Source organism: Leishmania mexicana, chromosome 20, assembly GCF_000234665.1.
Source record: "Leishmania mexicana MHOM/GT/2001/U1103 complete genome, chromosome 20".
Lineage (NCBI taxonomy): Eukaryota > Euglenozoa > Kinetoplastea > Trypanosomatida > Trypanosomatidae > Leishmania > Leishmania mexicana.
This window is the reverse complement of record NC_018324.1, coordinates 2,362,249-2,387,343: the sequence shown is the minus strand read 5'-3', so window position 1 is coordinate 2,387,343 and position 25,095 is coordinate 2,362,249. Positions and strand designations below refer to the sequence as shown.

At 57.8% G+C, this 25,095-nt stretch overlaps 4 protein-coding genes and 1 pseudogene across 4 annotated transcripts, besides 1 other annotated feature; all 5 read left to right on the top strand.

Annotated features, from left to right (window-relative positions):
* Nucleotides 1-3,991: 3,991 nt before the first annotated feature.
* On the top strand, nucleotides 3,992-5,695 carry LMXM_36_6290 (glucose transporter, lmgt2; the record flags this gene model as incomplete). Its single annotated transcript, XM_003874938.1, has 1 exon — nucleotides 3,992-5,695. The coding sequence occupies one exon, from the start codon at nucleotides 3,992-3,994 to the stop codon at nucleotides 5,693-5,695; it is 1,704 nt and encodes a 567-aa protein (XP_003874987.1).
* A 1,870-nt stretch (nucleotides 5,696-7,565) lies between these two features.
* LMXM_36_6280 (glucose transporter, lmgt3) lies at nucleotides 7,566-9,266 on the top strand (the record flags this gene model as incomplete). The annotated part of the gene is made up of 1 exon (XM_003874937.1): nucleotides 7,566-9,266. The coding sequence occupies one exon, from the start codon at nucleotides 7,566-7,568 to the stop codon at nucleotides 9,264-9,266; it is 1,701 nt and encodes a 566-aa protein (XP_003874986.1).
* Nucleotides 9,267-16,012: 6,746 nt separating this feature from the next.
* On the top strand, nucleotides 16,013-17,050 carry LMXM_36_6270 (putative chaperone protein DNAj; the record flags this gene model as incomplete). Its single annotated transcript, XM_003874936.1, has 1 exon — nucleotides 16,013-17,050. One exon carries the CDS (start codon nucleotides 16,013-16,015, stop codon nucleotides 17,048-17,050), a length of 1,038 nt encoding a protein of 345 aa, XP_003874985.1.
* Nucleotides 17,051-17,950: 900 nt separating this feature from the next.
* Nucleotides 17,951-18,891, top strand: LMXM_36_6260 (annotated as a pseudogene).
* Nucleotides 17,951-18,891: a sequence feature.
* A 2,156-nt stretch (nucleotides 18,892-21,047) lies between these two features.
* LMXM_36_6250 (putative small G-protein) lies at nucleotides 21,048-21,938 on the top strand (the record flags this gene model as incomplete). The annotated part of the gene is made up of 1 exon (XM_003874935.1): nucleotides 21,048-21,938. One exon carries the CDS (start codon nucleotides 21,048-21,050, stop codon nucleotides 21,936-21,938), a length of 891 nt encoding a protein of 296 aa, XP_003874984.1.
* Between the last annotated feature and the right edge of the window lie 3,157 nt (nucleotides 21,939-25,095).

Genomic DNA, 25,095 nt, shown 5'->3' with positions numbered 1-25,095 from the left:
GGACATGCTCCTCCACAACGTAGTGCAGCGCCAGTCGGGGTACCAGGAGAGGAGCAGTGCTTGCGAGCTGCATCCGCGCGTGTGACTCGGTCGATCGCGGTGCTCGCATCACGGCGCTGAGGAAGCCCGACGCAGGCCCGCGCCATACTCGCCGGACCACGGCTTTCTCAGACGATTATCACGTCTGCGCTGCCCTCTACTGGGGGGGTGTGGGGGGAGGGCATCGAAGATGGACCGCTTTACACGCGGAGTCGCACAAGGGCCTGTCCCCGGGCCTCTTCCCTTCGTCATTGTAGTCGCCCCGCTGCAGGTGGAGCTCAGCAAGACAGCCGGACGGCACCACGCCTCCGTTGCTGATGACCTCGCGCTCCTCACACCCTCCGCAGCCAGGACGGTCATACGAGCCACACCGCGACCCGCCCCTGGCAGGGTGGAGCACTGAACACTGGAGCACCTCATGGTGCTGAGTGCCCCCCTCCCCGAAACCAACTGCACGCGCTTCGGTGCGCAGCACCCCAACCAGCTGAAACTCTTTCCTGCACGCACGCCCTTGGAGGAGGATCGCCACCCTCGCCGCGGAGGCGTGGGCCTTCCACCGCTGCGCGGCGTGGACCGACACGCTGCACAAGCTCTCAAAACAGCCGTGGCCCAACTTGCCAGGCGTAGGGCAGTGCGCTCGCGCGAGTGTGGTCCACCACAGAATCTTCTCCGCACTCTCTACACGGCACTGGACGAATCAGAGCTACGGCACGGTGCCACCGCGTGGTGGGACAGTGCCCGCAACAAACTGCGGGAGGGCCCTTGAGCGCCGCCACACCAACGCAGACGCTGTCACCGCGGGTACCCCCCAAATACGCAGGCAGCAGGGCCCTGCTCGAAGAGGCCCGTCTACTGCCCCCCGACCCCGACCCCACCGTGCTGCTGCGCCGCACCCGCCTGCATCTCCCCGCACTCACACAAGAAGGCCACCTCGCGCACTTGGCGCGGGACGCGTACACGCTGGATCACGGTCCTGCCGCGGCCCTTCGACGGTGCTCATACGGGCACGCAGGCATCGACCGCTTCACAGCTCCGCACGCACACAACTCCCCCACGCGCAGCAGTCGCGTGCACCTCTCCGTATCACTTGCTGGCGGGCTGCGGGCGGGCTCACCAGACGAGGGGTAGTGAGCAGCGTGCACGAAGCGAGTCTCCCGTCTTGCCAGGCTCCCTTACCCGTCTGTGGGCAGGTGATGCGGCACAGGCAAACAGCAAATCCGGAGCGGCCGCCGCCCTTGCAGCTGTCGCACCGAGTGCGCAGCCGCTGAGCTGGGACTCGACCTGTCGCAGAGACAGCCCGATAAACCAAGGCACGGAAGAGCATGTGTGGTTGTTTGCTACGCACTCACCCTCTCTCATGGCGCTCAGCAGGGGCCTCACCGCGGCGGGGGTGGGGAGTGGGATATGACGACACATTCGAGCACACATGCTGGCACCGCTGGCCCGTCGGGTGCGCCTCTCGCCTCACTCTGTCTTCCGTCCTTGCGGGGTGGACCGCAAGGGCGGATCTGACAGGCGGGCAGAATGGGCACTGCCAGAGGAGCCGCCGCCAACTGCATGCAGCACGGACCTGGTCGCCGGTCTCAGACGCCACGACGACAGGAGACGACCCTCGCCCCGTCCCGCAGAGGCACCTCTCCGCACCTGGTATCCCTGCAGTGGCAGGCGGCCGGCGGTGGCGACATGGCGCGCAGCGTGCTGCCCGCTACGCCGCTAGAACTGTTGCACCTCCGCCCTCCACACCCCACCCCCACCCGCTGTTTGCTATGAGAGCGTCCGACCCGGCGTTGCGCCCGGTGTGCTACGCGCGACTTGCCGACAGCTCGAGGCTCAGAGCACACTTCCTCTCACGCCATGCTCCTGCACGCAGTGACCTGCGCACGCGCATCTCCCTCGCGCCGCATGTGGCTCCGCCGTTGGCTGTCCATCGCTGCACCCCTATGCCTCTCTTCCGGATGGCACGCTATGAGCCCTTCGCGCGCTGGCACACGTCTCTGCGCGGGCCCCTTTCGCTTGGCACGGCCACGCCTGTCAGAGGCGTGCGGACTCAGGAGGGGGTGGAATGCCCCTGCCGCCACAGACTCACGGCGGCGTCCCGCCTGTCGCGGCGCATGCGGGCAAGCCACGCGGACACGCCGCTGACTGCAGCGAGCCCCGAGGCCCGCTGGTGTGGGCACTGTGCGGCACCTCCTCCATCCGCCCAGGTGGGCTGATGTGGCACAGATGCCGGCAGCGTCACGAGAGCACCCTCGAGTCGTGCAGGCGTCGGTGTGGAGGGCAAGGTCTGGTCCACATTGCGGACTGCCGCGGCTCGAGGCCCCTCAGGGCGAGGCATGCCATTGAGGTACGGTGTGCATGGTCTCTGAGCTCACCCGGCATGCGCCCGGACCACCACCTCCCTGCTATCTGCACGACAGACGCCCACCGCCTCCACCCTCGAGGCGGACCCTGCACGCGGCCCGCGTGGGTCAAGGCGTGCCGTGCACCCGGGTCCGTCTGGCGCCGATCACGCAGCACGTGCGCGAAAGAAAGGGACGAGGACGGACACGAAGTGCCCGCGAGGCGCATGGCCCGATTCGGCAGCAGGGCAGCTCGTCCTACACGCCGAGGATGTAGCCGTGGCGCAGCAGCGGCAGGTGAAGTGTCGTCGTGTATGCGTGTACATTTTTGTGTGCGGGCTCGCGGTGGAAGGACTAATGGACGAATGCAATGTTTTCAAACGTATTCTTAGGTCTCATTGTGACGTGCCTCGTTTTCCCTCTGCGTGCGGCCATGCGCGTGTTGCGCGTGCGCTCGTCGAACAGTGTCCGACTCGTGTTGTGGGTGTTGTCCCCCGGGTCCTCTCCTCCTCCCCCCAGGCGCGCTTGTTCAGACGGCTTCGTCTTTTGCGCGAGCGGGAGCACGGTTCCTGCGCTGTGTTGCCTGCTGCCGGTGCTGGTGGTGTGGAGGACGTGGGACGCGGGATGAGCGGGCGGTGTGGCGCGCGGCAAGCGCAAGGGACGGCAGTATCCAAAAGATGAAAAGCGGTACCTTCTCTTTTTTTCATTTGTATTGCGTGCGCAGGGGTGCGGCGCGTGCGGACGGGGGCGATGCCTGTTGGAGACGGCCGTCTCGTCTGCGCGCAGACGCTGGTGTGCCCTGACGCGGCGCGGGAAAAGAGTGTGAGCGGAGAAGATGGTTAGAGGCTTCTCTGTTTCACTCGACCAAAAGCAAATGTGGACGCATGCTCCTCTCTCTGCTCGCTCCTCTCGCCGTCCTCTCCGGCGGGCTGCGCAAGCCTCACGGCGCGCGCAAGCGAAGACGGGACGGCCAGCGTGATGTGCCTCTGAAGAACCGCAGCGCGTGTCGCTGACCTCGTCTCCTTTTGCACATGTGAGTAGAGCTAGTGGAGCGCTTTTGTTGTCTCGTTTCTGTCTTGCTCTCTTTCTCCTTTAGCGGCCGCTGTCACCGCACCACCTGGATGGGTGCGGGGCCGCGGAAAGGCACATCGCCTCTCTTGCTAACTGTTCCTGGACTTGGCTGAGTGTTTGAAGTAGCTGTGAATAGCAGACACACACCACTGCTCCTCTTGCGTGAGTGTGCGCGGAGCGCTGCGCCGACCAGCCGGCGTGGCGCCGTCTCCGCGTTGCCGTTTAGGACGGCGTGATGGAGATGTTGCGGTGTAGCGTTGTGTGCACCTGTGCATCCCTGTGCGTGTGCTGGCTCACTCCGCCCGCGCGTCCTTCCTCTGTCTCCCTCATGTGCCTCCACTGTTCTCTGTCCCCCACCCCTACACGTGTGCAGTAACACTTTCACTGCACTGTAGATCTCTCCGCAAGCAAGGCAAAGCGACACACCTACTTTTCAAGCTCTCACGTCCCTTTGCTGCCGATACCCCACTGCCGACGCTGTTTCTGCTGACCGCTATCCTTTCTTTCGTGCAACCAACCCACTGAGGGCACTGTCAGCAACCATGAGCGACAAGTTGGAGGCGAACGGGCGGAGCTCTAGGTCCGAAAAGGAGCCCATTCACGACGTCATAACGAAGAACGTCATGGAGGACGAGGACGACGCTCCGCCGTTCCTGTCGGCGAGCAATGCCAGGGTTACGTTGGTGCAGGCCATTGGTGGGTGTCTGAACGGCTACTCGATCGGCTTTGTCGGCGTGTACTCAACGCTGTTTGGCTACAGCACGAACTGCGCGAACTTCCGCAGCGAGAGAGGCTGCACGACGGCGCCGAACGCCGACTGCCAGTGGTTTGCGAACGCGACTGGCACCAGCTACTGTGGCTGGCCCGAGATCACGTGCCGCAGAACGTACACCTACTCGAGTGTTGCGGAAATGCCGGGTGCGATTGCCCAGTGCGAGGCAGACTCGCGGTGCAGGTGGTCCTACAGCGCGAAGGAGTGCCAAAATCCGTCGGGCTACTCGTCGTCGGAAAGCGGTATCTTCGCCGGCTCGATGATTGCCGGCTGCTTGATCGGGTCCGTGTTTGCTGGCCCGCTTGCGTCGACGATCGGCGCGAGGCTCTCGTTTCTGCTCGTTGGTCTCGTGGGTGTTGTGTCGTCCGTGATGTGCCATGTGTCGGCCTCCGAGAACGAGTTTTGGGTGCTGGTTGTCGGCCGCTTCGTGATCGGCCTGTTCGTGGGCGTGATCGGTGTTGCGTGTCCTGTGTACACTGACCAGAACGCGCACCCGAAGTGGAAGCGCACGATTGGTGTGATGTTCCAGGTGTTCACGACGCTGGGCATCTTCATTGCGGCGGCGGTTGGTCTTGCACTTGGCCAGAGCACGTATTTTGACCGCAACAAGGACCAGATGGTGATGGCGCGCATGCAGGGCCTGTGCGCGTTCTCGACCCTGTTCAGCCTGCTGACGATCCTGCTTGGGATTGTGATGAGCGAATCTCGGGCGAAGTTCGGCGGCGACGATGAGGAGGGCGGGATCGAGCTGGACCCGAACGAGTACAGCTACGTCGAAATGGTCCCGCGCCTGCTGATGGGTGCGGTGATGGCTGGCACGCTGCAGCTGACTGGCATCAACGCTGTGATGAACTACGCGCCGGCGATCATGGGCAGTCTTGGCCTGGCGCCGCTGGTCGGCAACTTCGTTGTGATGCTGTGGAACTTCGTGACGACGCTTGCGTCGATCCCGCTCTCGTACGTGTTCACGATGCGCCAGCTGTTCCTCTTCGGCTCGCTCTTCACGTCGAGCATGTGCCTGTTCATGTGCGGTATTCCCGTGTACCCTGGTGTCAGCAAGAAGACGGAGGTGAAGAACGGCGTGGCCATCACTGGCATCCTGCTGTTCATTCTCGGCTTCGAGGTGTGTGTGGGCCCGTGCTACTTCGTGCTGACGCAGGACATGTTCCCGCTGTCGTTCCGCCCGCGCGGTGCGTCGTTCACGCAGGTGGCCCAGTTCATCTTCAACCTGATCATCAACGTGTGCTACCCGATCGCGACCGAGCACATCTCTGGCGGCCCGTCGGGCAACCAGGACAAGGGCCAGGCCGTTGCCTTCATCTTCTTCGGTTGCCTGGGCATGATCTGCTTCATCATCCAGGTCTTCTTCCTGCACCCGTGGGACGAGAAGCGCGATGGCAAGAAGAGGCCGGCGACCCCGGCGGGCGGCAAGAGGGAGCTGAGCTCCTCGCTCAGCGGCAACAGGGCTGAGTGAGCAGAATTAGGAAGACGCTGCACTGGTCTTCTCGCCTTATTTTCTCGCCTCCATCCAGGGTCTTGTGTCCGTGACTAGACGTGCGTGTGCGTGCGGCGACGGCTTCGACTCCGCTGACTTTGATCGCGCTTTCGGGGCGCCCCGCGCCGCGCCAACGCACTTCTCATTTGCGTTGTTTTGAGGAGACGTGCGCGCTGGTCGGAATATTATGAACTGCTGTGGTTGTCATGATGGACACCTAGTCATGTGCTTCTGTGCCGCGCTGCTGCCTGCATGTCGGATGTCGACAGCAGCAGCAAGTTGGGGCGCAGCGTGGGCGAGTTGGGAGGGGGCGTGGAGCTGCTAGGATCGGGTACTTTTGCGCTTTCCTGTAGTACATCCCTTGCCCTTACGTTTCTATACTTGCCTTACGAGGTTGCACCCGCCAGGTGGTTGGTCATGCGCCGCAGCCTTGTACGTGTTTCTTTTCACGCGTTTTGTCCCACAGTACTGTTTTATAGAAAACGAAAACGTTTGGAGTTTTTTTTTCCTTCTTTTCCTCTCTCTTATGTAACATCCCCCCTCCCTCCCTACCCCCCTCCCCCTTTCCCCCTGTCCTCAGTCCTTCTTTTCTCTCTTTGTATCCATCGATATATGTGTGTTGTCTGGTCTCATTGTGACGTGCCTCGTTTTCCCTCTGCGTGCGGCCATGCGCGTGTTGCGCGTGCGCTCGTCGAACAGTGTCCGACTCGTGTTGTGGGTGTTGTCCCCCGGGTCCTCTCCTCCCCCCCCCCCAGGCGCGCTTGTTCAGACGGCTTCGTCTTTTGCGCGAGCGGGAGCACGGTTCCTGCGCTGTGTTGCCTGCTGCCGGTGCTGGTGGTGTGGAGGACGTGGGACGCGGGATGAGCGGGCGGTGTGGCGCGCGGCAAGCGCAAGGGACGGCAGTATCCAAAAGATGAAAAGCGGTACCTTCTCTTTTTTTCATTTGTATTGCGTGCGCAGGGGTGCGGCGCGTGCGGACGGGGGCGATGCCTGTTGGAGACGGCCGTCTCGTCTGCGCGCAGACGCTGGTGTGCCCTGACGCGGCGCGGGAAAAGAGTGTGAGCGGAGAAGATGGTTAGAGGCTTCTCTGTTTCACTCGACCAAAAGCAAATGTGGACGCATGCTCCTCTCTCTGCTCGCTCCTCTCGCCGTCCTCTCCGGCGGGCTGCGCAAGCCTCACGGCGCGCGCAAGCGAAGACGGGACGGCCAGCGTGATGTGCCTCTGAAGAACCGCAGCGCGTGTCGCTGACCTCGTCTCCTTTTGCACATGTGAGTAGAGCTAGTGGAGCGCTTTTGTTGTCTCGTTTCTGTCTTGCTCTCTTTCTCCTTTAGCGGCCGCTGTCACCGCACCACCTGGATGGGTGCGGGGCCGCGGAAAGGCACATCGCCTCTCTTGCTAACTGTTCCTGGACTTGGCTGAGTGTTTGAAGTAGCTGTGAATAGCAGACACACACCACTGCTCCTCTTGCGTGAGTGTGCGCGGAGCGCTGCGCCGACCAGCCGGCGTGGCGCCGTCTCCGCGTTGCCGTTTAGGACGGCGTGATGGAGATGTTGCGGTGTAGCGTTGTGTGCACCTGTGCATCCCTGTGCGTGTGCTGGCTCACTCCGCCCGCGCGTCCTTCCTCTGTCTCCCTCATGTGCCTCCACTGTTCTCTGTCCCCCACCCCTACACGTGTGCAGTAACACTTTCACTGCACTGTAGATCTCTCCGCAAGCAAGGCAAAGCGACACACCTACTTTTCAAGCTCTCACGTCCCTTTGCTGCCGATACCCCACTGCCGACGCTGTTTCTGCTGACCGCTATCCTTTCTTTCGTGCAACCAACCCACTGAGGGCACTGTCAGCAACCATGAGCGACAAGTTGGAGGCGAACGTGCAGAGCTCGAACTGGTTGTCCGAGGAGCCGGCACGCCCTGATGCAAACAAGCTCGGGGACGAGGATGACTCGCCTCCATTTTTTTCCATGTCAAATGTCCGTGTGGCGATGGTGCAGGCCATTGGTGGGTGTCTGAACGGCTACTCGATCGGCTTTGTCGGCGTGTACTCAACGCTGTTTGGCTACAGCACGAACTGCGCGAACTTCCGCAGCGAGAGAGGCTGCACGACGGCGCCGAACGCCGACTGCCAGTGGTTTGCGAACGCGACTGGCACCAGCTACTGTGGCTGGCCCGAGATCACGTGCCGCAGAACGTACACCTACTCGAGTGTTGCGGAAATGCCGGGTGCGATTGCCCAGTGCGAGGCAGACTCGCGGTGCAGGTGGTCCTACAGCGCGGAGGAGTGCCAGAATCCGTCGGGCTACTCGTCGTCGGAAAGCGGTATCTTCGCCGGCTCGATGATTGCCGGCTGCTTGATCGGGTCCGTGTTTGCTGGCCCGCTTGCGTCGACGATCGGCGCGAGGCTCTCGTTTCTGCTCGTTGGTCTCGTGGGTGTTGTGTCGTCCGTGATGTACCATGTGTCGACCGGCGAGAACGAGTTTTGGGTGCTGGTTGTCGGCCGCTTCGTGATCGGCCTGTTCGTGGGCGTGATCGGTGTTGCGTGTCCTGTGTACACTGACCAGAACGCGCACCCGAAGTGGAAGCGCACGATTGGTGTGATGTTCCAGGTGTTCACGACGCTGGGCATCTTCATTGCGGCGGCGGTTGGTCTTGCACTTGGCCAGAGCACGTATTTTGACCGCAACAAGGACCAGATGGTGATGGCGCGCATGCAGGGCCTGTGCGCGTTCTCGACCCTGTTCAGCCTGCTGACGATCCTGCTTGGGATTGTGATGAGCGAATCTCGGGCGAAGTTCGGCGGCGACGATGAGGAGGGCGGGATCGAGCTGGACCCGAACGAGTACAGCTACGTCGAAATGGTCCCGCGCCTGCTGATGGGTGCGGTGATGGCTGGCACGCTGCAGCTGACTGGCATCAACGCTGTGATGAACTACGCGCCGACGATCATGGGCAGTCTTGGCCTGGCGCCGCTGGTCGGCAACTTCGTTGTGATGCTGTGGAACTTCGTGACGACGCTTGCGTCGATCCCGCTCTCGTACGTGTTCACGATGCGCCAGCTGTTCCTCTTCGGCTCGCTCTTCACGTCGAGCATGTGCCTGTTCATGTGCGGTATTCCCGTGTACCCTGGTGTCAGCAAGAAGACGGAGGTGAAGAACGGCGTGGCCATCACTGGCATCCTGCTGTTCATTCTCGGCTTCGAGGTGTGTGTGGGCCCGTGCTACTACGTGCTGACGCAGGACATGTTCCCGCTGTCGTTCCGCCCCCGCGGTGCGTCGCTCACGCAGGTGACCCAGTTTTTATTCAACCTGGTCATCAACGTGTGCTACCCGATCGCGACCGAGCACATCTCTGGCGGCCTGTCGGGCAACCAGGACAAGGGCCAGGCCGTTGCCTTCATCTTCTTCGGTTGCGTGGGCATGATCTGCTTCATCATCCAGGTCTTCTTCCTGCACCCGTGGGACGAGAAGCGCGATGGCAAGAAGAGGCCGGCGACCCCGGCGGGCGGCAAGAGGGAGCTGAGCGGGGAATTCGTCGGGAAGAAAGAAATGTAGGTAATATTCCACGATTATACGCCGCTCTTATGCTGTTTCGACTGCATTGGCAGCATCGCGAGTTTTCGCGCTGTATGTTCGCTTCTTTTTGTTGCTGCTCTTTTCACGCCGTTGGCTTTCGCCTTTTTCGTTGATGTTGACGTCGTCATGTCAATCTGTGCTGCATGTGTTACCATAACCGACGAAGCTAACGTTATTGTTCTAGTTTCATGTTCCTTTTGCCGGTCTTTTTGTTCGCGGCTTATGCCTATCGAAGGTGTTGTCGTGTGTGCAGGGATCGTACTCAGCTTGGGCGACACACCGGTTTCCTTGTAAGGGTGCGTGTGCCGGGCGGACATATGGAAGCAGCAACGAATGAGCGAATGTCCAGCACTGAGGGAGGGGGTTAGATTGTGTCCCGCTAACTACCATGCCTCAGTGTGGCGCCTGCTCTGCGTACCGTGAATCGAAATGTACTTGTATGAGGTTGCACAAGGCAAAACAAAAAAACTCCCCTGCTTATGTCTTTTTTCTTTATTGTGTTTGTGTGTTTCTTGTTCACGGCATCATCGTGCTCTCTGCTCGTTCATGAGCACCCCCCATCCTGTTTCTTCCATATGTGTGCGCATGTAGGCGGCCCACTCTTGCAATTCACATGTTCAGTGCTTGGTACCCGAGTGCGGGTCAGGACGATCGACTTTTTTTTGTTTCACCGAGGCGCATGCGTGGCTTGATTACTCCGACGACTTGAGGGGGCGTTCCCTCGTCTGCGCTCCGTTCTCAGCGAACGAATGGGATATGCTGCCATTTCTTTTTTCCATAACCTCTCCGTTGGGATGAAATGAAGGAGGACGCGTGTCTTAGCGACAGTAGTTCGATACCGGACGATGCCATTTTTTGTGTGTTTTTTTTGTTTCGTTGCTTTCATTTTCGTGAAGAAACAAAACGTTTTTTTTTCTTATGGCTGTCTTGTGCGTGTGTGTGTTATATTAGATGTACATATGTGTGTATGTGTGTGTGTGTAGAGGGAAAAAGGGTTGGGTGGTGTGTGTGTGTGTGCATGTGTGGATGGGACACTCGTATTGGTGGCATACGTGAGAGCTCCCCGCTGTCTTCTCTCTATCTTCTTTGTATTCTCACTTCTCGTGTCTCCCTCGCCTCGCTTCATTTTGTGGGACGAATTCGTACGAGGACGCATGGTTTTTTCTACCCATCCCTTTGCTTTTACGCGCACGTGTTTTGCAGGACCACTTCCTCGTATCTTTGTCTCACTCTCTCTATGTGCGGTTGTGCTTGGGCTCCGAAGAAGGCGTTCGGAGAGGGAGGAGACTGCGCCGCACGCGATTTGTTTTGCGCAGTCTGCAAGGCCAAAAGGCAAAGGAATGAGAAAAAAGCCGCCCACATCCTAGCGTGTCTATCCTGTTTCTTCAGGGAAGCTGCTTTGCCGAAGACCACCTCTCCTTGGTCAACTAAATAATCTCTGTCACTCCAGCGGTACACAAATTGCAGCTCCTCCCCGGCGCATTCATCATGTCGAGGCGATGCACTCTCCTTTTCTCTTTCGCATCCACGGAAGGTGACCCCAAAGACCCGAAAGAAACACCAACGTCACAACCAAAACAACGGCAAAAAAAGAAACGCATGCACATCACGCCGCCTCATAGGAAAGGGTTTCATTATCATAACCGCCACTTGTTGTTTGCTTCTCATCAAAAAAAAACGCACATCCTTCCGTTCCAGAGGAGCGGCGGAACACCTGCTTGTCTGTGTGCTTTCGTGGTCTGTCTCTTTTTTTTAATGTTACCAATCTTTCTATGAGTGTCACTCAGCTCGTTTGTAGTGATCACTCGTTTACCCTTCTGTTCCACGAGCGTAAGTGAAACAATGCGGAAAAAAAGAAAAGGAAAGATTCAGCGCCAGTGCTCCCCACGTGTGCAACGTGCTTTTTGTTGTTTTTGCTGGTTCGTGCCCCCCTCCAGTTTACTACTTTCCGCCTTGTGTTTTTCTACTTCCTCCACACATGTTTGCCGTTTTTGATTGCTGCTGTCGATGCTTATGTAGTTCCTCTTCTGTATCTCTCTACCTGATGCACACAGACACTCCGTTACGTGCTTCATCTCTGTCGTTTTTTTCTTTTTCTCTCCGTGGTGTTGTTTTTGGCCGTGTCTCTCTCTCGCTCTCCTTCTTTCCCTTTACTTCTCTGTGTTGCCCCAGTGCTTTCTCTCTTCCCTCTCCCGTCAATTCTTCTTCCCTCAACCCTCCCCCTCACTACACCTACTCTACACTACACCACCACCACACACACACATGCGCCACATTTTCCCCCTTCCTTTTCTGCTTTGTTTGTCGCTTAGGGGGTGGTAGAGATGGCTCTTCGGTGCATCTATATGTGTCGATGCGTCGCTGCTGCCTTCGAGCACTCCTTCGTTTTGTTACCCACCTTTTTTTCTAATGGCTTTTGCACTGATGCAAAAATGCAGGTGCTGGTGCATGTCTTCGACGGTGTGACGAAGGAGCCGCTTTGTCTCCTGCCCCACTCCTCTTCCACATGTCGTGATGAGGCGACAACTCTGCCTCTCTCTTGTTTTCTTTTTCTCTCTCTGCGCCTCCTCTGCATGCTCGTCTGCTCGCCGAATGACGTGCTGCTGCTTCTTCTGCACGAAGCAGTGAAGTCTCGGCGCGATGGGGCGAGGCTGGGACTTGTAGACATGGCGGAGGCAAGAAACCTACCATCGCAGCGCTCCACAAGAAAGGCGACAGCGCTGGGGCAAGGGACAGGCAGTGCAGAAAGAAAGGGATGGCAAGAGGGACAGAGAAACACGAAAAACGAAAGAAATCGACCTGTAGGATTATCTATATTTCACGCAAACAACTTTAATACATCAAATAAAGAAGAACATATTCGAGAATGAAACCTCCATAGAGAGAAGGCGCGCGGTAACCCCTCCCCCTCCCGAAAAAAAAAGTAAAAGCACCGCTGCCTTATTATGCGTCTCGTTGAGCGCAACTCGAACGCTTCACTGCCACGAGCGCGCCTTTTCTTTCTCTCCCCATTGCGGTTTCTTTTTTTTTTCTTGCTCGCACGAGAGACGTCTGCTTTGCACAGCACACATATAACAACACACACCCACACACCCACACACCCACACGCGTATGCATAGTTGCGCTTGTTTCGTTTCACTTTTCTGTATGTGTGTGCGTGTGCGTGTGCGCTCGTCTCTTGCAACGTCTCATTCTTTTCCTTTGTTTTTCCCCCTGCTTCTTCGTTTTCGCTCTCTCTCTCTTTCTCTCTGTTGATGAGCCCCCTCCTCTTCCCTTCCGCCTCGTCTGCACGGTGAAGTAGACTTCTTCGTCTATTTTTCGTCTTGGGGTTTCGATTCCGCTTGAGCCACGGAGGGAGACCCACACGTTCTTTATTCTGCCGTCCCTTGTTTTCCTTTTGTTTCCTTGGATGTTGGTGCTCAATTGCTATTACGGAGGCAGGAGTGAACAGCGTGGAAAGTACTCAAAACGTAGATGTGGAGTAGCTCTATACCCCTGTGCATATAGTCAGCACTCAGGTCTCTCCCCCCTCCACCCCACCCCCGTTGCTCTGCCCCTTCCTTCTCTTGGGTTGTGTATCTACCACCAGGGGGCAAGAACGACGGAAGAGCGCGTCACGCAGGCGGATATACCATTTTCTCATACAGCCCAAACAGCAAGAAGGGAGAGAGACATCAAACAACTGTGGCAGAAGTATCGATGAACAATATCAGGTATCGCATGAAGAAACTACAGAGACCTCCTCGTACGCCTAGCAAGCAGGAGGACACTGTAGAAAACAATGATAAGGGAAGCTTTGAAGAGGGGTACCAATCGACCACACATACACAAACACACACACAGAGATTCACGAGCTGGGTCTCTTGTGAGGTGGAGAGGAGCATGCGAAGAAGCCGAAAAGAAAGGCGTGGAGGCCCCTTCGCAGATGCCCACTTCAACACCCATACTTTCCCGCTGGCACATACAGTCGTGGGTCTGAACAATGAAGCGTACAGAAAAGAAAAAGGAAGAAGGGTGCGGGAACATTCGTGAAACGAGGGCGATCAAGCAAACAACAACAGAAAAGCGCAGCGCATTGAAGATAACCTCACTCAAGATGCCCCGAACAGCAGTACTGCCGGCAACGCGTTACCGTTCTTTCTCTTGTTTTGTTTTTTGCTCCCTGTGGCGTTTCGTGTGACTGGCATTTTCTCCTTATGCCTCCCGTCTTTGTGTCCTTCTTTCGAACTGCTCTTGCTCCCCCCAACCTCAGGCACGCGACGAACATGGGTCGGCGAGAGGAAGAGCAACACTGCTCCTCTTCGTGTTGCTCTTCAACGTTTTCGTTGCCCTCCTCCTTCCCTCGCTGCCAATGTGTCACTCGGCTCCCTTCTCGTGTTTTGTCGTTTTTCTTTTTTTTATTTGTGTGTGTCTGCCCTACACGAGAGAGCCGGACGTGCGCTCATTGTCTCCTCGTCCTCCTCAACACACTCTCCTGCTCGCTACACCCGTCAACGGAACGCTTTCCTTTGCCGGTGACAGCTAAGGGCAGCCGGAAACACGAAGAAGTACAAGAGGAGGAAGCGGAGAGTAATAGGAACACAGCAGAGAGGGACTGAGAAGAGCGGGGGGAGGAAGGAGAGAAGGATCGCACGTGCACAAGGCGTTAAACAGCACGCAGCATACGCAGACTGAGAGAGACACATGCTCGAGTCCGAACTTCTCTCTTCACGCTCTTTTCACTTCTCCGAACCCTCTTTTACCCTTTCCCCTGATCAGCAAAGAGGCGCGCTGGTTTGTGCTAATGCTCTTGTGGGTCTCTCCCCACCACCGTTCTCCATCTGCCCAGGTTGCATTCCGGGACGGCTTCGGAGTTGTCCTCTTCGCTTCCCGCCGTTTGCCCATTCGCCTTGCTGCCACGTCCCGTGTTTGTGTTCTCCTGGTGATGTTTGTTTGTTTTTCTTTGTATCTTACCTGCGCCTTTTTCGTCTCGTAACGTCTTCATTGGACTGTGGGGATGCCAGTGCCGCTGCAATGGTGTGCGCGATACCACCCAGAACCACACACGGTCAATAAAGTACCACCCCGTGCCGACTTGATGTGACGTGGAAATGCGTGCTTGGTGCCCCGTGCGCCTACAAGCGCGTGGGCCATGATGGCGGTGGTGGGGATGGTGCACGCCACCCAATGCGCCTAAGCGTGCTCTATCGCCGGCACATCACCCGATGTGCGAAACGGAGGAGGCGAGCACTCCACGACAGAGGGAAGGGACACTTTTGAGAGGGGGTCACGGTGGCACTGTAGTCTCTGCAGCGTGGATACGGTGCGCGCGACGGAACGAGACAAGAGAAAGGGCGGAGGGGGTGCGCAGCGGTGACAGGGGGACAGGGCGGGTGACGCCTCCCTTTTCTCCCGCGTTGAAACACGGTGCCCATACCAAAGGAACCGGCGCGAGCTCTTCGCCGCCTCCATTCTCTCTCTTTCGTATCGTCTGCACGCTTTCATGCTACCTATGTCGTCACATCCCTCTCAGTCCAGAGCCTCGATAGAAGGTCACTATCATCACTCCTCTCTCCACACACTGCCACTTCTCGTCTCTCTTCTGTTCCACACGTTTTTGTTTTCTTTTCCCTCAACCGCGACGGGGTGCGTATGTGCCTATCGGGTTTGTGAGCCCTTTGCGCAACCCCCACCCCCTCCCCTACACGTGCGCGCTCACGCGTGATGCGTGACGGCTCTCTGCAGGATCACGACACATTTTCTTGTCTGTGCCAACGAAAAGGACAAACCGTCAAGCGCAACACTTTTTTACAGACTTCTCGACGCACATACACGCCGACAAAAAAATCGAAAAAAAGTCGCACAACCAAATTATCCACAGTGTAGCATCAGCAAGAACGAATCGGCGAGATTCTGTCTTCGTCGCCACTGCTGCCGCTCCAGTCCCTCCGTCCAGACATACAAACGCGCGTGCAGCATACGTGCATATTGCATCATATATATATATATATTTGTTTCCTCTATCTTTATACCATCCCTTCTTGCGCTGTTCTGTTCAATAGCTCGTATTTTGTCTTTTATTTGCGAGTAGAAGCCCTTTCCTGTTCCGAGGCCGCCTGTTTTCAGTCTGGCCTTGCGTCCGGGTGCCTGCACCGCCTTGACTGCTTGCTCACTGCGGCTACTTTCGTATCGCACGCAGTTTCCTTTCTTGCCGGAGCTTGCATGCGCGTTTCGCCGCGAAGCAAGCTCCCGCACTGCCCAGCTACTCGTTCTCTTGGCATTCTGCTCTCTGTACTGAGGCGTGCGCGAGAGTTGCCGTGTGGCGTGTGATACCAGTTTTTCCTGGAGCGAAGGTGTTGCCGCAGCGAACACATCCACGCCGACAGACGCCTTACAACGAATCGTGCGAGTGTTAGCCCACCACCTCAGCGATAGAGGCGATAGGACGGAAGGCAACACCAAAAAAGGGACTGCATCAGGCAGCGCCAATACCGCACGCGCTGCAGCATCCGCCTCCCTCTCATCAACGGAAGCTTTGTGGCAGACCGAAGTGACAGTTCAACGTCATTGCCGCACACGGGCGCAGCAGTACCAAGGACTCCCCCTTCCCCCCACGCAGGGACACACACACACACGTTTGATCGACGCCCGCTCTTTTTTTTGTTTCCAGGCGTGTGCGTGTAGACTGCTTAAGGTCGTTGGACGTGGCTCAGAAAGGACCGGGGTGCACAGGGTATATAGAGGCAATGGGCGTCGATTACTACAAGGTGCTTGGCGTCAGCCGCAACGCCACGCCGAATGAGATCAAGAAAGCGTACCACCAGCTCGCTCTCAAGTATCACCCCGACAAGAACACTGACAACCGTGAAAAGGCCGAGCGCAAGTTCAAAGAAGTGAGCGAAGCGTATGACGTGCTCAGCGACGAGAAGAAGAAAAAGATCTACGACCTCTATGGCGAGGAGGGCTTGAAGGGTGGAATACCGGAGGACGGTGGCTCCGGTATGGGCGGCGCAGGCATGCACTTTGGCGGCATGCCGGGTGGTATGCCAGGCGGCGCCCGCGGCGCCACGTACCAGTTCTCCAGCACAGACGCCTTCAAGATTTTTAATCAGTTCTTCGGCACGTCGGACCCGTTCGCCGGGGGAGAGGCCTTTGGCGGCGGTGGCCCGGGGCTCCATCGCGTTTTCCGCGGCTTCGGCGGCCCGGAGGGATTCGCGTCGAGCTTTGGCACCCCACAGTCGTCTCCGATGTGCGACGTGCCGCCGATGGAGTACACGTTCGCTTGCACGCTGGAGGAAATCTACACTGGCTGCACAAAGAAGTTCAACGTGTCGCGCAACATGCCATCGGGGCCGGAGAAGAAAATGTTTGAGGTGAAGGTGCTGCCGGGGTACAAAAAGGGCACGAAGATCCGCTTTGAGCGCGAGGGCGGGCAAGTTGAGGGTTACCCGCCAAATGTACTCGCCGACATGGTCTTTATCTTGGACGAGCGGCCACACCCACGGTTTGAGCGACGTGACGCGAACCTTCACACGACCTTGCACATCAACCTCAAGCAGGCTCTGCTCGGCAGTACCGTGTTCGTAAAGGGCATTGACGGGCAGACGATCTCCCTGCCTCTTAATGGCGTCAGCAAAAGTGGTCGCAAGCTGCGCGTGTCGGGATCCGGGTTGCCTGACCGCAAGATGAACCGCAACGGCGACCTGTACGTCACCATCGCAGTTGACTTTCCCGACTCGCTGACCGAAGACACAAAACGTTTGATTGAGAAGTGTACCTTCTAGCCTGGTTGCGGGTGTTTGTGTGTGTCTGTGTGCTCAGTGGTGAGAGAGGAAGGTGGTAGGGTCGGATTGTAGAGAGTACCGGTCAAGCCTGACGCGAGTTTACCGGTCTGCACTCTTGGTGGACACCTTTGCGACACTACTCCCATCCTTGTCCTCCACAGTGACCTCGGATGCTTGATATATAGAGGGGCGTTGCGTGGGGTTATACGCAAGCACTCTTTCCTATACGCGCGATACGTGGGCAATGGATCGTGCCTGCCGCCACCTCGCCAGCGTCCGCGAACCTTCTCCCTACCATGAAGTATTATATATAAATATATATTTCGTATACACATCTCGCAAGGGAGTCGCATCAACGTGCGCAACAAAAGAAAAAAACAAAAAAGTTGATATACAGCCCCAACTGCGACGTGCCTCTCCCCATCAATCACGCCAGCTGCATCGCACAAGACGGCGCCTGTTCTTCATCGAAGGCACACTGATTGTGGTCGCTCGTCCTTCCGCAAAGAACCTCTTCCGCACACTCGACACGCTGTTGCTCTCCCCCACCTCTCCATTCAACACTGCACTTACCCCCGCGCGTTCGCAAAGGTGTGCGCGTGCTCAATGCTGTTCCACAAAGAGCACCCCTAACGCCCATCGAGGCGCTGCGCGCCCCCTGTGCCGCGTTTCACGGCCATGCAGCGCTTCTCCGCGCTTTCTCCGTTTTTTTTTTTCGACGTCAGATTCCCTCGCCGGCGCCCGTGCGCAAGCGCTTGGCAACCTCACGCACAAAGCCCACTCGCACGTGGACCTTCGCCCCCACCCCTCAGCGACACCATGCAGGCGTACGAGGAGCTGACGCAGCTGCATTGAAAACTGCACAACCTGCGGCACCTTCTTGCCCTAGGTGAGTGGGACATGCAAACCATGATGCCGCCGAAGGCCGCGACGGCCCACGCGAACGCGCTTGTGGAGCTGGAGGCGCACGTGCACCAGCTTCACACAGCGCCGCGCGTTGCGTTCCTGTTGAAGGAGGCGCTGCGTGCTAAAGACGAACTCGCCAAGGTGGACCGCGCGAACCTCCGCGAAACGGTCCACCTGCACGAGCTTGCGTCGCAGCTGACAACTCTGGCGCAGCAGCTGTGGGTGAAATGCCGCGCGGAAAACGACATCGCTGCGTGGCTGCCGGCGCTGTACAAGGTGGAGCTGGAGAACCGAAAGGACGTGGACGCGAGGCTCACGGAGATGCAGACGCCGATCGCGGAGGAGAAGCAGGCTGCGCTTGGCCGTCAGCTGCTGACGGACGTGTGGAAGTACAACTTGGGGGTGGGTGGACCGCCACGACGAGTCGCCGCACCCATTTGGTGGGATGGCGAAGGAGGACGTGCGGATGGCGTACTAATGGCCGCCGGACAACTACACCAAGTGCCTGCTGGTGACGATCCACGAGACAGGGCACGTCACAGTGCGGGCAGAGCTACGATATCCACGGGACGCAATCGCTGCTGGTGCTGCACCTTGGCGTGCAGCCAGGGCCGACGGTGGCGAGCGTGCGCAAGATCAACCAGCTGGTGAAGCCGAGCTACATCTGGATGCTTGCGGACGGGGTGGGCCACTCTCTCCGCATGATCCTGCGCTACGAGATCGAGCGCGACCTGGTCGAGGGGTGCCTGGAGGCGGTGGACGTGTCACGAATGTGGAACGACGAGATGAAGGAGTACATGGGCCTGGAGACGCTTGGGCGCGACGACCTCGGGTGCCTACAGGACATCCACTGGGCTGCCGACTTCTGGGCGGACTTTCCCGCCTACACGATCGGCGCCGTCGCTCTGCACCTTCTTCCTCCCCGCCTCCCCTAAGCTCGACGAGCTGCTGCGGAGTGGTGCTCGCGGCTCTCCTCTGTTCTGTAGACATGGCGCCGGCTCTTTGGCGTGTCCTGATGCCTTTACGCTGTGCTGTGCTGTGCTGTGTGCGCCTCTTCATAGTATGCTCCCCCGACCGCAGAGTTTAACGCATGCGGCTTCTCTTGGGCTTCCGGTTCTCTTCTCTTCGTGCTCTTTTTTGTTCCACCTCTTTTCGCGCAGTGTGTGTTTGCTGCGCGCGCGCACTCGTGTTTTCCCTTCTTTTGTGCTGGGGGACTGTCGAGCCTCGGGGCCGCATCCCCTCATCCCCTATCTCTGAGTGCACACGGTGACGCATGCGCAGCGGCGGCAGTGGTTGCAGCACCTACCGACGGCACACCGAGAGCATGGCTACCTGACTGCCACCGCTTCTGGACCAGGTCGAGCTACCATGCACACGGGAAAGCTGGACACTCGCTGGCTACTGCTGCGTTGGTTGGCGCGCGCTTGTAAGGCAAGCACGGCTTCTATACGCTCGTTCACCTCACTTGTAGCGGCCCCGGTCCCCCTCCCCCACACGAACAACAAAACGAAACACAATCGCGCGTGGTGTTGTCGTCCTACACCTTATTGTGCGGGCGTACTTGCAACTGATATTGTTGCCCCAGAAACCGCGAGCCGCTGCTTTCGCCGTCATTTTGTTTTTGGCTGCTGTACCGCAGTTGGCCATCTTTGGGTTGCCACGTGTTGCGACGATGCTTGTAGCATGTCGTCCTGTAATGGTTCCTGCTTAGCCGTATCCTACACTTTAGCATACCAATGCGTTTCGTTGCACTTCCTCACCCGCTTTCCCTCCCTCTTCTTCTCCTACCGCCTCCGAGGCGTATGGCTGAGGGCGCCGATGCCGGAAGGGGTACATTTCCTTTGATGTGAAGCTCACACGTTCACCCTTTTTTTTAGCTCTAGTCTCTTGTGTTTTTTTTTGGGGGTGCTGAGGCGCTGCTTCTTCAGGTCCGCCAGAGGTGTGCTACCGGAGCGCTGCCTAGGAGTTGGCGTGGTCTCGTCGTTCATCGTGGGTGGCGTCTGAGCTGCACAAACGGCACGCACTGCTGTCTCACAGTTTTTTTTTGGCGAACTGCGGTTGTTCTTTTGTTTCTTTCGCCTTTGCCGATTTCTCGCTCTTTGTGTGGACCGCGCTGGAGGCACCGCCGCAGCGAATCCGTACATCTTCTGACTCTGCGCTGCTTTTCTTCGTTAACCGAACGTGTTGAATCGTAGGCGGCCGCTCGTCTTCCGGTAGCATACCTGGAGCTGAGCCAAACAGGCCAGGAGGAGAGGTGAAGGCGGGCTACTTGAGTCGCTGGTGCATGAGGGAAGTACTTCTCCGTCTTCGACTACACGTTGATGTGTGTGCGCCACCTCTTTGGACTCTTCCCGGTTCCGTTGTGCTGGCACTGTTTTTCTGTTGTCACTCTTCTCAGTGAAAGAGAAGCCCTGCGACGGGGCGCATACTCGACAAAGTATCGTGACGCGTAATTTGCCCTTGTTTTCTTTTTTTTGGCGTGGATTCCGGCGTCGTACTGGATCACCAGCCTGTAGCTGTGCTGCCACCACCGCTGCGCTTTATCGCGAAGGAGAGAGACCTGTAGCTTATTCGTCCCGCGCACTGTATAGGAGCGGGTGAAATAACTGCACTGACTGCCGAGCCCTCCTCCCTCCCTCCCCCCTCGTCTAGCTCCAGCACACACCTCCACACACACACACACACCCACACGAGCATACGCGCTTCTTGTGCGCGATAAGGACTGAGTGGCTCGATAGCTCGTAGGCATCCGTTTGTGATAGCAGGGCTATCCCCCCACCTTAGTTCTTCATCGTTCTATTATTATTATTTTTTATCGAATGTGATTTGCATATCAACAAAGCCTCATCTTGTCAGCTTTACGTGTCCCCGCGTGTGCCCAGGTGCGCCAAACCACAACCAGAGAGACACCTCATCCTGTCATCACCAGAGAGCTGCCGAGCTCTCTCCCCTTCCCTCTGCAGCTGTCGCGTGTGTTTCTCTGCCGTCTCGCTCAACCGAGTCCGCGCGCCAAGTCTCACGAGCACCGCCCTACTCCCCATTTCGTTTTTGTTTTAGTAGAACTTCTGGGCATCAGCGCGACAAGATAGCTATGCTGTCTGACGAAGAGGAGTGCATCAAGGTCATCGTAGTTGGCGATGGCAATGTTGGCAAGACGTGTATGCTGCGCCGCTTTGTGAGGGGCGACTTTGTCGACCAGTACCGCAAGACCATCGGCGCCGAGTTTATGGAAAAGGATGTGTTCCTGCGGTCCTCCAACACGACGGTGAAGCTCATGCTTTGGGACACCGCAGGACAGGAAGTGTTTAACGCGCTCACGCAAGCCTACTACCGCGGTGCTGGTGCCGCCATCCTCATGTTTAGCACCGTCGATCGCGACAGCTTCATGAACATAGCGGGGTGGAAGCAACGGGTCGAGTCCGTCTGTGACCCTATTACGATGGTCTTGTGCCAGACAAAGTTCGACCTCTCTCACGAGGCTGTCATTACGAATACGGAGGCGGAGAAGCTAGCCAACCAGCTCGAGCTGCCGCTTTTCCGCGTCTCCACCAAGGACGACTTTAATGTGACGCAACTGTTCGAGTTCACGGCGCAGCTGTGTGTCGAAAACTCGGCGCAGGATGAGGAGAAAGGGGAGGACATGCCGAAAAGTAATCGCTTAGATGGCGGAGAGAAAGCGGCGGGAGGGACGTCCGCCGCGGCGGCTTCGATGACCTCGGATGAACCGCATGATGGCACCCATGTGCCTGCCGCACAAGCGCCTAGCGCGGCAGCCGCGTCCTCATCTCCACCAGCGGCAGGAAATTCGAGTTGGAGCGGCGATGGCGTCAAAGACGCTTCCAGAGAGTTGGCCAAGTCAAATAACGGGGGCAGAAACGGAAAGGGGAAGGCGTCGTCTAGCACGAAGAAAAATGTGACGCTGAAGGAGCAACACGGGCAGGGACATCACAAGAAAAAGCAATTCAAGTGCTCCCTCTGCTAGACTGCCTGCTGCTGCTCCTTTTCTTCGCCTCTGCTTCACTCTTTCCCCACTCGTCCGATTTCGCTTTATCCGAACAAGAAGGTTAGGCAAGCGCGCGGCGTTTATTCGCGTGCGTGTGCGTTTCGGACAGAAAGCCTGCCATGTCCCCCTCTCCACGTGGGTGTGCTTGTTGCGCGTGCGTTGCCTGCTTTCGGTGCTGCGACCGCTTTCTTCTTTCCCGCTCTTCTTCACCCGTCCACCGCGCTATATCTCTGAGGTGACGGATTGCTGTGTGTTGTGCCGCTGCCGGCACTACCTGCCCTTTTTTTCTCGCTTTTTCGTTTGGCGTTTGCCCTGCATGTGTTTTTTTATTTTGTTTTGGTTCGCTTCGTTGGACTTCGATATATATATTTCTTTTTGGTGTACTCCGACATTACTTTCTATACGTGTATTTTTTGTTTTCTTGTGCGGGTGGATTTTTGTTCTCTTTAGAGCCTCCTCTCCCCTCTCTCCCACCCGCTGTTTCCTATGAGAGCGTCCGACCCGGCGTTGCGCCCGGTGTGCTACGCGCGACTTGCCGACAGCTCGAGGCTCAGAGCACACTTCCTCTCACGCCATGCTCCTGCACGCAGTGACCTGCGCACGCGCATCTCCCTCGCGCCGCATGTGGCTCCGCCGTTGGCTGTCCATCGCTGCACCCCTATGCCTCTCTTCCGGATGGCACGCTATGAGCCCTTCGCGCGCTGGCACACGTCTCTGCGCGGGCCCCTTTCGCTTGGCACGGCCACGCCTGTCAGAGGCGTGCGGACCCAGGAGGGGGTGGAATGCCCCTGCCGCCACAGACTCACGGCGGCGTCCCGCCTGTCGCGGCGCATGCGGGCAAGCCACGCGGACACGCCGCTGACTGCAGCGAGCCCCGAGGCCCGCTGGTGTGGGCACTGTGCGGCACCTCCTCCATCCGCCCAGGTGGGCTGATGTGGCACAGATGCCGGCAGCGTCACGAGAGCACCCTCGAGTCGTGCAGGCGTCGGTGTGGAGGGCAAGGTCTGGTCCACATTGCGGACTGCCGCGGCTCGAGGCCCCTCAGGGCGAGGCATGCCATTGAGGTACGGTGTGCATGGTCTCTGAGCTCACCCGGCATGCGCCCGGACCACCACCTCCCTGCTATCTGCACGACAGACGCCCACCGCCTCCACCCTCGAGGCGGACCCTGCACGCGGCCCGCGTGGGTCAAGGCGTGCCGTGCACCCGGGTCCGTCTGGCGCCGATCACGCAGCACGTGCGCGAAAGAAAGGGACGAGGACGGACACGAAGTGCCCGCGAGGCGCATGGCCCGATTCGGCAGCAGGGCAGCTCGTCCTACACGCCGAGGATGTAGCCGTGGCGCAGCAGCGGCAGGTGAAGTGTCGTCGTGTATGCGTGTACATTTTTGTGTGCGGGCTCGCGGTGGATGTACCCCTGGGAAAGGGAAAGTCGGTATTTACCTGCACAGCAGTATCTCCCTCTTTCTGTGGACTTGGTTACCTGTGCGACCCTCCTTGTGACGGAGTGGATGGCAGAGAACTCAAGGACATGAAGGCGGGAGCGCGCGCCGGTGGACTCTCGTACGAACGCAAGGGAGGCGGACTGACAGAGACTCACGTCTTGTTCCACAACTGGCACCTTTATGTGTTTTTGTTTTGTTCGTGTCATAGGGGAGGAAGGGGTAGTGCTGCATTTGGTAACGGCTGATCATCATATCTTGAAGCAGTCGTCCTGCCGAGCTGTCTCCGTGCCATTATTCGCGGATACTAGAAGGTAGTTGGAGCTTGTAATTTCCGCACTATGGGAATGAAGGCACGCTTCCACGGAACCGCCTCGTGCCAGAGGTTATAGGATGGGCAACTACGGAGGTGGAGGGAACGTAACGGCCTTGCGTGCCTCTCGCATTGTCCGAGGTGTCTGCTGGATGCACAGTAAGGAAACGAATGCAACACGCCTGCATGCACACGCCCACAAAGTTCCACGGGCATGCTCACCATCTCCATTACAAAAGACCGGAGCGGAGGAGGGAGAATTGTACTCTCAATCAGTCCTTTGTGAAGAAAAAAAATGATACTTTAGGGAAGATCGCCGAGATGTAGTGGGGGCTGGCTGCCGGTGGAGGAGCCTTGTTGATGTATAGTTCTCGACTTTGTACACAAGCTTAGGAGAGATAATGACGTGTGCTGCTCTCGTGACCTGCCGGCTTAGATCCCTATCTCCCACTGCTCCTATCCACCTGCCTGTTGCGCTTCATTTTTATTTGTCTCCTCATCTTTTTTCTACCTCCCATGACTGGATGCCACCTTCTACCGGGCTTACTGACCCCGCTGCGCTCCGCCGTCCCCCTATTGGCCCTCTTCCACTCTCCTTCTCTTGTCTTGTTGCAGTCGTTGTCATCATTTCGTTTTTTTTCTTTCGCGTCTGTCTGTCTGTGTGTTTTTGTGCGTTGTACGCTGCCGACCTTTGTTTTCCACTGCTTTTTTTTTGGGGGGGGGGGTAAATACATTCCTCTCTGTCCTTCTATCGCTGGCTGCGCTGGGCTTTGCTTTTCTCTCTCGCCCCTCCTCCCCCATTCTGCTTCTCCTGCTTGTGCGTGTTTGTTTGTGTGGGACTCGCAGTGGCAGATAGTGCTTCTCTTCCATTTTCGTTTGTAACGTGCTCGCCAGGCCTTGCTTGCTTTTTTTTTCGTTTTTTTCCCTGTCTCTCTGCCCCTCTTCCTCCTCCGGTGCCCCCCCTCCCTCCCTAGCTTTTTTTCGTCCCTCGTGTAGGTTATTGTGTGCGCGCATGCCTGTGTCCATGTGTGAGCACTTCTCCCTACTGCTCCTCTGCCAACCAGCAAAAGAACGAGACGGAAAAAGAACAACAAGTTCGATGACTGCGCCATCCGCCCTCTCCATGTTCAGTCTTCCGTGTCCGTTTCGCCTGTGCGTGTGCGCTCGTTATGCTCCTCTGTCTGTTGTTTAGCCTCGGTATCTGTTGGTGTGGTAGCCAGGAGGTAACGCCGTGTCGTCTTCCTCCCCTTCTTCCTCTCTCCCCCAAAATGATCTAGTTTCTTGCGCGAAGTTGCATGCACGCATGCGAGTATATGTGTGCGCCGACGCCGACTCAAACGTGCCTCCACGTCTTTATCGCAACATGAAGAGAGAACACACAC